General features: G+C 44.6%; 1 protein-coding gene across 1 annotated transcript in view; it reads right to left on the reverse strand.

Annotated features, from left to right (window-relative positions):
• The window catches only part of LOC139057424 (cell adhesion molecule Dscam1-like), a 105644-nt gene extending 97512 nt beyond the window's left edge, over nt 1-8132 (reverse strand). The window contains exon 1 of the mRNA XM_070535650.1: nt 8040-8132. Coding sequence (XP_070391751.1) covers nt 8040-8124 — 85 coding nt within the window. The 5' untranslated portion in view covers nt 8125-8132. The remainder of the gene's footprint in view (nt 1-8039) is intronic.
• Between the last annotated feature and the right edge of the window lie 3497 nt (nt 8133-11629).

Raw genomic sequence — 11629 nt, forward strand, 5'->3', positions numbered from 1 at the left:
CGAGTTGCAATAACAAGTTTGCATAAGTTGACTGAAAATAGCTTCACCGGACGTCGCTAATATCGCCGTGTTTCCGTTACACTCGCTGGCATGGATGTGTTACGGGCAAAGAAAAAGGCAGGTTTTGTTCAGGAACTCTTGAATGCCTGTTTTTTTTGCCCGCTGGACTTAATCACTCTGCTTTGATAAATTGTGAGGACGCTCGCCTATAACTGCTTAATAAGGCTGGGTTACGTCGTTTTGTTGAAATAGTCAATTTTCTACACTGCGATGACTAGCGGGAACGTGCTGCACTGTAGTTATGCATAATTCAATTCTGGGGTTTTACGTGCTAAAGGACGATTTCGATGTGAAGCATGCCATAGTGGGAGACAGCGGATAAATTTTGGCCACCAGGCGACCTCTAACGTGCCCCCAATGCACGGGACACGGGCATTATTGCATTTTGCCCCCATCGAAAGCCGCCGCAGCCGGGATATCATCCCGCGACCTCGTGCTTAGTAGCGCAACACCGTAGCTGCTAAGCCTCCGCGGCGGGTACTGTGCATAACCACCGTTTATTGCGCCGTCTTGAACAACAAAACATGGAAAAAACTAAATGTCTGATCTCTACATTCTGTGTTGCTTTCCTTCTTCTGCTTCGAAGATTGTAATATATCCAGCTGTTTTTCTGTAATTAATGGTTATATCGAGTAGTGTGCTTTCTGCATACATTGAAGTTCTTATTTTGTTCTTCCTTGCAGTCATCATTTACGTCTATGTGCACCAAGACTCCTCCCCATCCTTCCGCTTCTCCTTCCCAGTTATTCGATACTGTCTTTATCACTGGCGACCTCGCCGAGAAAACAGCGAAATTATATTAAATATGCAGTATGGTATGGTATGATGAACTTTATTAATGTCCTGAAGATCAACCCTTAGGTTGACGCAGGCGGCTCCCACGTCGGGACAGTAAGGTTTAACCTTACCGCCGTATCATGGGCCTTCTGGACGGCCTGTACTTGATCGGAAAGAACTCCACTGTGTAGGACTCGCTGCCACCAGTCTCTCTCCTTGTCACAGTCTGTGAAAGTCACAGGACACTGCCAAAGCATGTGATCCAGAGTAATGATGCCATTACACTTCTCGCAATTGATTGGTATCTCTCTTTCAGGATATATCTTGTTAATAAAGTTTGGACTTGGATAAGTTCTTGTTTGCAGCAATCTCAGAGTCACCGCTTGAGCTCTATTGAGCTTAGCGTGTGGCACTGGGAATTCCCTTCTGTTCATGTAGTAATGCCTTGTGATTTCATTATATGTAAGTAATTGGTCCCTGTTCTCCACCTGTATATTATTAAGGTCCTGGTCGCGTAGTGCACGGATAGTAAGCCCTCGTGCAGCTGCGTTAGCCATCTCGTTTAAATTCTTCCGAGATGGATCGACAGACCCCATGTGCGCAGGAAACCAGCGGATTTCGATCTCTTGGCTGTCCAACTCACCGATCAGCTGGGCAGCCCTTTTGGTTACAAAGCCATTGGTAAAGTGTCTGATAGCCATCTTAGAATCGCTGTAAATCTTCGTCCACTTATTATTCCTTAAAGCCAATGCTATCGCTACTTGTTCCGCGACTGTCGTGTCTTTAGTCATGATTGTAATAGCATCCCGAGTGAGACCATCTGCATCTACTACTACTGCCGTAAAGGCTTTCTTTCCTCTGACCCACGCAGCATCTACAAATGCCGCATGTTCTCTGTCGTGTTCTATCTCTTGCAGGAGAGCTTTGGCCCTTGCCTTTCGTCTTTCCAGGTTGTGCACTGGGTGCATATTTCTGGGGAAAGGAGTCGTCTTGATTATCTCTCTTATGCTATCTTTTAGTTCTACTGTGCCTTCACCTGAAATTTTGGATTCGGTTGGGCACCATCCTACCTCTTCTAGTATTGCTCTACCTGGCCTTGTTCCAGAGAGCCTCTCTCTGTGGGCAATTTGCTGAGCTTCAATTATCTCGTCTATTGTGTTGTGGAGCCCCAGTTTCATTAATTTGTTATCCGGGGTGTTAATCGGTAGCCCCACTGTTGTTTTGACAAGCCTTTTAATTAATCTGTTCAACTTGTTTAGCTCTGTCTGTGTCCAACTGAGCATCCCAGCTACATATGAGAAGTGGCACAAGGCGAAAGCGTGGACCAGTCTCATGGCGCTCTCCTCTCCCAGCCCTCTTTGTCTGTTAGTGATTCTCCTTAGCAGTCTTATTACCTCCACAGTCTTGCTTGTGATGTGTCGTATTGTTCTTCCATTTGCCCCGTTTGCCTCCAGGAATAACCCTAAGACTCTTATGGATTCTACTTGCTTGATAGATTTGCCTGCCTTCGTGGTTAGTACTAACCGGGGTTCTTCCTCGGGAACGTATCCCCTCGGTTTTCTACCCCTTCTTCTGTTCTTGAGTACAAGGAGTTCAGACTTACTAGCAGAGCATTTGAGTCCCATGTCTTCTAAAATAGACTCTACCTCATAAATGCTCTTCTGAAGTCTGCTTTCCGCATGTCCCATACTTCCTTCAGCGGTCCATATCGTCACATCGTCTGCATAAATGGTAAAGTGAATGCCCTCTATCCTTTTTAGTCCCTTTGCCACTTTTGACATGGCCAGGTTGAAAAGCATAGGTGACAAGACCGACCCTTGTGGCGTCCCTCTGTCACCGAGATCCATCTTCTTTGATATAATATCCCCGAATCTAAGATGAGCTGAACGATTGCCAAGAAAGGCTTTAATCACTTCATAGAGTTTTCTCCCCAATCCCAGTTCGGAAATCACTTCAAGTATTGCTCTATGCTTAATTCTGTCAAAAGCTTTTTCGACATCCAACCCCAAGAGAGCTCGAGTGTTTGTTGGTTTAGCCAATAGCAGTTGATGTTTGATTAACAACATGGCATCTTGTGTGGACAAGCCTGATCTGAAACCAATCAGATTGTACGGTAGGATGTCATTGTCCTCCACATATTTCGTTAACCTGTTCAATATGACATGCTCCATTGTCTTCCCTAGACATGATGTTAAAGAAATTGGCCTCAGATTATCCAAGTTGAGTTGCTTGCCCGGCTTTGGTATTAAGATAGTACTGGCCGTCCTCCATTCTTCTGGATATACCCCATCTTTCCATAGGTCATTAATGTATGTGGTCAGATATTTTATTGATTCGTCGTCCAAATTCTTAAGCAATCTGTTAGAGATTCCATCCGGGCCAGCTGCTGACCTACTATTCAGATCATACAGTGCCGTGCGTACCTCACTTTCGGTGAATTCCTGATCCATATATTTGCATTCTAACCCTAAGTAATCGGGATAACTCACATCCTGATCTTTCCTGAGAGGCAAGTATTTAGTAGCCAGTCGCTCCATTATGCTCTCTGCGCTTGCAGTCTGACTTTCCTGGTGTACCAGTTTCGCCACTGCCGTGCGTCTATTCGATTTAGTGCCTTTTTCGTTGAGCAGATGCCTGAGCAGACTCCAATTGCCTCCACGTTTTATCCTTCCGTCTACACAATTACACACCTCATCCCATTTTTGTTTCTGCAAGTATCGTGCGTGTTCCTCTATATTCTTATTGAGCTGAGCAATTCGCTTCCTAAGTCTCCTGTTTAAGCGTTGTGATTTCCATCTTTGTAAAATCGATTGCTTGGCTTCGATCAAATGCGCCAATCTACTATCAATTTGTTCGACCTCTTCCTCTGTCTCTATAGCCTTAGTTGCTGCATTCAAGTCGTCCCTAAGCTGAGCTACCCACTCTTGTAGTCTGATGCGCCCCTTTCTATCTGTGTCTGCTCTGTCTTTTCTGATTTTTCTAAAGTGATCCCAGTCTATGTAAGTGAAATGCTTTACATCCAACCCCGTCGTTTCTACCATTATGTGTAGTATGTAATGGTCGCTTCCTAGGTCCGTGCCAGAGTTTATCCAGTCTGCCCTGGGTAAGTTATAAGTAAAGGATAAGTCCGGGGTAGTGTCCCTACACGTGGAACTGCCACACCTGGTAGGAAAGGCTGGGTCCGTGATAAGAGAAAGGCCTAAATCTGTGGCGAGATGCCAGATTCCATCCCCTTTCTTACTACTCCAGCGGTAACCCCAAGATTGGTGTGGGGCGTTGAAATCCCCTCCTATTATGAGTGGTGCAGTTCTGGCTACCCTCATGGTCTTATTAAAGATGGCTCTGAAGCTCTGTCTCATCTCTCTGGGACTGCTATATATGTTGAGGCAGAACAAGCTTTGCGCTTTACTTCTGTGCCGTTTTAGGACCAATTCTATAAATATGTATTCAATTTTACTCGCCCCTAATTTTAGATCGTGCTCTATGTAAGGAATTTTCTTGTCAATTAGGGTGGCAATTCCTCTGCCTGGTTCTTTGCCTTTGCAGACCGAGTTGAAGCCGGACAGCCCGATCTCCTCCGCTAGAGTTTCCTGCAACATTATTAATTTTGGCCTATTTTCAACCGTTTTGATTATCTGTGCTAGTGACGCTCTTTTTTGCTGAAATCCTCTGCAGTTCCACTGCCACACACTAAGTCTATTTCTGTTATCCATTATTATTGTCGTTGCCTCCTGACTTGCTACCCCCTGTCACTGTTCGCTTGACTGTACCACCTGCCGCTCCTGGGGGTGTTCTTGCGCTTTCGGCTTCCAAGGGCATATATTCTTCATCTTCTCCTTGGGCCTCTAGCTTTTTCAACCTTTTCTCGGCTATTAACTTCCACTTCCATGTTTTATCCACCTTAAGGTTAACGCTGTCTACCGTGTCCTTTAGGTCCCTAATCGCATTCCTAATCTCCTCCAGAACCGAGCACATCGATTCTGCCTCCGGAACTACAGCTCTCTTTTTGGGCGCCGGTGTGTCTTCTTCCTGGCTGTTCCTTATACACACCGGCTTAGCTATTGCCACACTGTCGCTTTCTGTCCTCAACCCTTTTTTCATTTCCTGAATCTGCTGCTTAAGTTCTTCATTTGCTTTCTTTAGTGATATAACCTCTCTGATCAGCTGTTCTACTCTGGCATCATTACTCTGTTCCTGCGAGGCTAGCGCACCTGTGACTTTCACAGTACCTTTGACTTTCTCGGCCCAGGTCGCTCCTGGCTCCTTTTTCTTGTTTATCTTCAGCTCCTGCTCCTCGAAGCGCACCTGCGCCTCCCGAGACCTGGAACGGTTTCTTCCCCTCGATGTTGAGCGCTGTCTTGATCTTGATGTGCTTCTCGAGCGTGAGCGCCTTCCGGCGCCTGGAGGGGTTTCCTTTGTAGGTTGGGCCGATTCCATCTCTGTCTCCACTTTGGAGCGTTGTCTTCTTCTTACTCTTACTACATATGGTATTTGGTACCGCTGCTTGCACGCCCTGTCACCTGTGGGGTGATCTTCACCGCAGAACTTGCATTTGGGAGAGCAGATATGAGCCTCCCCTGGGTCTTGCATACCACATCCCCTGCACTGCACAACATCAGGTGTTGGACAAACGTCTGATCTGTGTCCGATTCTTCCACATGCGTAACATACGTCAAATTGCTTCCTGTACAGATAGCACCTCACGAGGGTTGACCCATATTTGATGAAGTTGGGCACCCTGAATCCGTCGAAAAGGACAATAACCGATCCCGTAGCTTTGATACGTTGTGCAGCCAACGCTGTTGGGTTGTATTCATGCACAATCTTTTTCGTGATCACACTCTGACTGTCATTGAGGTTCACTCTTCTAATAACCCCCTTGCACGTAGAGTGGGGGGCTGTTTCATAAGCGCTCACTTCATATTCTGCCTCCATGATCGTAATGGACTTGATTCTCACATACCTTTCAGCATGAGAGGAGTCCGGTGTACTAACCACCACAATATTCTGTGTGAAGTTGGGGCAGACGATGTCTTCCCTCGCTTGATCTGCTGTAAGTCCGGCTGCCTCGACGATCGCTTCTCCAATAGCTGTGCAGTGACTAGAACGAATGTAGTCGTTCCTGCAAACGAGCCAGCTCGAGATGGATCAATATCTTTAACAGCATGCAACCTACGCACGCTTTTGAACTGCTCTAGGACATGCAATCTCTCCGGTCGCTTTCTTCTAACGAAACAGTTAAATGAGATTAGTGCAAAACTAAAAGCGGGGGACTTGTGTTCGTGAAGAGGTACGGCTTTTTCGAAGCAGCTAACGACGATTGACATGTGTACCCTGTGTTCACTTTATTTATTCGTCGCCGTCTGGATCTGCGAGCGACTGTGCAGTGAATATGGCGAACAACCAGATTCGTTTTCTTGCTTTGCAGAAGTGCGTTACTTATGTAGGAACGGTGCCCTACAAATAAAGCGTTTCGTTCGAGTCAGACTGCTTAACTAAACCAATGTCCTAGTCAAACGAAGCAGTGTAATCAAGCAGTCGGAGCACGTCTATGAATCAAATAGGATTGGTACAGACATGTGCGCATATAGGATTTCTCTTACCGTGCGTTTCACAAAACTGCATTATCGCTGCGTTGTTAGGCAACAATCGAACGAAAATCTAGAATCGCAGTCAGAGTCTGGTTAAGTGTAGGATTAGGTAGAATTTCAACCCTCCGTGGTGGCTTAGCGGCTTTGGTGTTTCGCTTCTAAACACGAGGTCGCGGGATCGGATCCCGGCCACGGAGGCCGCATTTCAATGTGGGAGAAATGCAAGAACGCCCATATCCCGTGCATTGGGGGCACGTTAAGGACCCAAAGGTGGTCGAAATTATTCCGGTGGCTCTCACTACGGCGTGCCTCAGAATAAAATCGTCGTTTTGGCACGTAAAACGCCAGAATATATTCAAGATTAAATAGCATATCGAACTTTATTTTGCACTGATGAGGTAACTGATCTCTTTAGGGTCGTTTAGCCATAATAACTGGCGTGGACAAGGAAGTGGACACACACACAAGCAGAACTTGCTTGCACCCGTCCGTCACTACACCAAAATAGGCCTAAGTATGTCTTAATAACTAAGCTGGGCATTAGCTCTCGTTAAATGATCACAGTTAGTTCGTCTGAGCTACTTCAATGAAGAAAGTGAGCATTCAGACGAACAGAACCAATTAATTCTTGTTTTTATTCGTTACTTTTCAAGCATGTTTGTTGAAATTTCACAAGCTCCTGCAAAACAAAAGCGAGCTGGTTCAGTTTCCTTTTGTCGTCTTGGTTTTGCGTTGCTGACGCGCAGTTCGAAGAGTGGTTATTTACAAAAGATTTTGTGGAATTGCCTCGCACGTGTTTTCTTCTTATTTTTTTGTAAAAGCTGGAACTACAAGAGTGTCTGCGATTTCACTATCAATGCCTGCGCTAGTCTCTGGAATTGCCTGTCGCATCTGCTCGTGACGCGTTGTAGGAAGGATGTAGTTGGAAGATATTTACTTTGATCTACTCGCACTGCTTATTATTTTTTTTTGGAAGAATACCAGACCCTTGCACTGGCATGTCAATACGTGTTCCTGCGGGAAAATTCTCTGTTGGTCTTCCAGTGTTGTAAACTGCCACGGGCGAAAGCGATCTTCATCGACAGCTTTCATCGACAGGTTCTGGCTCTTTGTGTTGTATGATTGCTTACCGTTTGTTTCGTAAGCTACATAGAACTGAATAAGATTAGTAGTTCATCACTCTAGAAAGCGACTAATTTAGCAGAAACATTACAGCTTATAATAAAGGTAATTGATTCTTAACGAAACAATGAGTAAACGTAGTTATTCACTAGGAATGAGGTTATTTGTAATGGCTAACGTGCTTTAGTGCGTGATTGCTCTAGAAAGTAGTTAGTTTAGTCGAGGCATCACAGTTTGTAAAGAAAGGTGTTGGTGCGCTGACAAAAGAACGAATAAATTTAAATTAACGACACGTAAGGAATTGCTTGTAACAGGTAAGGCGCACTAGTAGTTGACTACCCTTGAAAGTAAATAATTTAGCAGCAACGTTATCGCTTGGAAAGAAATACGTGACATCTTAGCAAAAACATGAGTACATGCGATTAATTACAAGCATCGAATCAGTTTTCGCGAGTTACTTGCGGGTATGCTAAAGACCGTAATACGCACTAGTCACGACGACTTCGAAGAGGGCGCGATCTTCCCCGGCCGTGTTATTGGCGACGCACACGAAAGTGCCGGCGTCCTGGCGCATGGTGGACTGGACGAGCAGGAAGCCTCGGTACACGCGTATCCTGCCGCCGCTTCCGTTGCTGGAGCCCAGCGGGATGGTGAGCGAGTCCTTCTTGCGGTACCAGCGATAGGTGGGCGCCGGGTAGCCTTGTGCCACGCACGCCAGTCGAAGCGGGTCGCCAGCCGAGAGTTTCACCGTCTGCTTCAGTCTGCGGATCCGAGGCGGCAGGTAGTTGGACGTGTCTGTGGGATGAAAAGAAAGAGCCAGGTGGTGGAATCAATCAATCAATCAATCAATCAATCAATCAATCAATCAATCAATCAATCAATCAATCAATCAATCAATCAATCAATCAATCAATCAATCAATCAATCAATCAATCAATCAATCAATCAATCAATTAATCAATCAATCAATCAATCAATCAATCATATTTTATGATTAGTGTTTGTTGAGTAAGCATTCAGGATGCTGTAGGTGCTCGAACTACGATTCGAGTGTCTCCACGCGTGTCATCCATTACGATTTCAAGCCCACGATATTGTTTACTCCTACGCTGCATGCAAGAAAAAAATAACATGAAGAAAGGTGGTGAATGTAACAGGAGCAGCGTCCGGCTGGCTGCCCATCATGGGCAAATAGGTTAGAGAAAGATTAAAGGTATGCGTTATACGCGTATCTAATCACGTATCGATGGGCTGTCAATGTGACGAGAACTTTGGAGGTTGCTAGTTAGTACAGCAAAGGCGGGCAATGAAAACAGTGTAAAAAAAGAACGACTAGATTGCGGCAAAACAAGTTGAACCGGTTTTGCGTTTTGTATTTTGTATTTGCAAAGTTGGCCGCGTGGGATGAGGAGGTGACCAGACTTTGATGGACGGCAGCAGCAAACTTGCTTTCCAGCATTCAACTGCTATCGCTCTATGAATTATCTTCTCCTTTTCCACCTAGAGGAAAACTTCAATATGTACCCCGCAGAGAACTGCATTTCGTTGTTGCGCTAAATTTTTTAAGGCCCAACGTTTCTCCTATAGCAGCTGATATAGGACACGCATCAACAGTTTACGCAGGAGATCCAGAAAACTGAATTCGGTGAAAAGTAATAGTGTGTTGCATGTTTATTTTCTTCTTTACCTCTTTTTATCTTTTTTAGTGATTTTTATGAAGGGGAAAATCGCTTTCAGTAGTACACCCTCTCTTTGAGATGATGAACGCACAGGCCCTGTGCCACCTTCATAACAATAATAGCTTTTTCACACGCATTCAAGCTATCCGCAATGCGCGCTTTACAGCAAGTGAGCCTTGGTGCGTGAATACTGGCGTTTTATAAGGAGCTTTATAAGCAATTTCCACTTCAAAAAATAACAAAGAAAGAAAATGAGATAAAGAAAGGAAATAAACATGCAACACACTATTACTTCCCGCCTCCCCCCCCCCCCAAAAAAAAAATTACATATATATATATATATATATATATATATATATATATATATATATATATATATATATATATATATATATATATATATATATATATATATATGATAATCTGAAGCCCATTGGTTGCCCAAAGGCCAAAAATTATACCGTGTCTGGTACAATGCTTTGAACGTTTCTGCAGCTCCTTATAAAACGCCAGTATACAAGCACCAAGTCTCACTAGCTGTAAAGCGTGCTTTGCGGAAAGCTTCAGTGCGTGTGAAAAAGCTATTATTGTCATGAAGGTGGTACAGGGCCTGTGCGTGCACCATATCAAGGAGGAGCCGTACTACTGAAAGCAATTTTCCACTTCACAAAAATCATAAAAGAAAAGAAAAAAAAGAGATAAAGAAAAGAAGAAACATGCAACAGACTATTACTTTTCGCCCGATTCAGTTTTATGGATCTCCTGCGTAAACTGTTAATGCGTGCCCTATACGAGCTTAGTTACTGCAGCTTAGTTACTGCAGCGAAGAAACCTTACAATCAGTTCTGTTACGACCTGGACCGACCTAAAATTGACCTGGAGCAGTCGTCAAAGTTCGGCTGCGATGTTCCAGGGTGAGGTTGGGGAGTGCAGCACCTTCCACCAAATGTAATATGAATATTTATTACGAGACGGCAGGCACAGTCTAGTTGCACCGGCAGTACACGATTGCTGATCGTGCACACAACCGACACAAGAGCCGTCTTCTTGGTCCTCCTCTTCACTAGAGGTGGAACAATGTCGCACAGCGTTAGCGTAGCATATAGACTGCACCAACCAAAGGTGGTGCAGTGTATATAATTCGACTGCACCAACCAAAGGAGGTGCGGTCTCTGCACAATTTGTACCATGCTCCTTGCTTAACGGTGAATAATCGACTTGCCCAACAGCATGGACTATTGAACGACGCGCTATATACTTAGCACCATTTGAACGCACAGGAAAGCTGTTGACGAGTAAAAACATTTTATTATTTTAGAACGAGAGCCTGGAACTGATTATGTCTCAAAAAGATAACTATGGATGCGATTAAGACAAAAACATTTAGATACCCTCATTGAGCAGACCACGAAAGAGGATTTGGAAGAAGTGCTATTGATACTTTGCATCTCTTAGGAAAGCAGTGGTATATTCAGGTTCCAGGTTTCCTGCACTTTAAGCTGCCATGAGCTGTGTTCATGTCTCTTTGCAGGGTTGACCTTTTTGAATCGGCAGTAGGTAAAATGGTTGATTAACAGCTTTTTAAATGATGAAGGAGGCACAAAATGATTCGAACATGATTCTACGAGGCCTATGGGAGTCTAGGCAGTGCCAAGTGGCACACAACTCTTACATGATGGCGGACAGCTGTGATAAACTACACTCCATTTCATACATAGCAGTCAACGCTGTGGAAGCTACGCAAGAAGTTCGGTCAAGAAAAGGTATCACTCTTCGCGTTCCACCTATGCTTCAGTGGGCGTTCCGTCCATGCTTTGCGGCGCATTGGCTCGCGCAAGCTTGCACGTGAGGCTCCTCGCGACGAGTTGCAAGTAAAAGAAAACCCGAAAAGAACAACAAAACCACAGCGTGTTTTGTTTCTAAGGATTAAAACTCGTTTCGTTCAATACTGAGCCTAGTTAGCTGCGCACAATTGCGGAAAAAAAAATACATCTAACTATATCCAAGTGCGAACAAAACCACTGCAAGAAATCTCTCTAGCCTCCACAGCGTTGACTGCTATGTACGGAACGGAGTATAGGTTTAGGACGAAAATGTTTAACGTGCATTTGCTTCTGAGAACACATTTAAAATATTTCGAGGCACGGGCGGGGCATCACAGTCCCCACTATGTTAAGTTCTGCGCCTTGGTATCGTCAACATTTGATTCGTTGCTGCCTTGCCCCCTCCCCTCAGCCTTTTTTTATGCTCTAGATCTGGAGTGTTTTGCATAACGTAGAGTGTATGTATTGGTTGGAACTGTAGGCTTAGAAAGCGGACGAATACAGAAAAAAAGTAATAAGAAACCTAGCAGCTAGGAAAAAAACAACACTAAAGCATTTCTAAGTGTAAGCAGCATCA

Source organism: Dermacentor albipictus, chromosome 3 (genome assembly GCF_038994185.2).
Source record: "Dermacentor albipictus isolate Rhodes 1998 colony chromosome 3, USDA_Dalb.pri_finalv2, whole genome shotgun sequence".
Lineage (NCBI taxonomy): Eukaryota > Metazoa > Arthropoda > Arachnida > Ixodida > Ixodidae > Dermacentor > Dermacentor albipictus.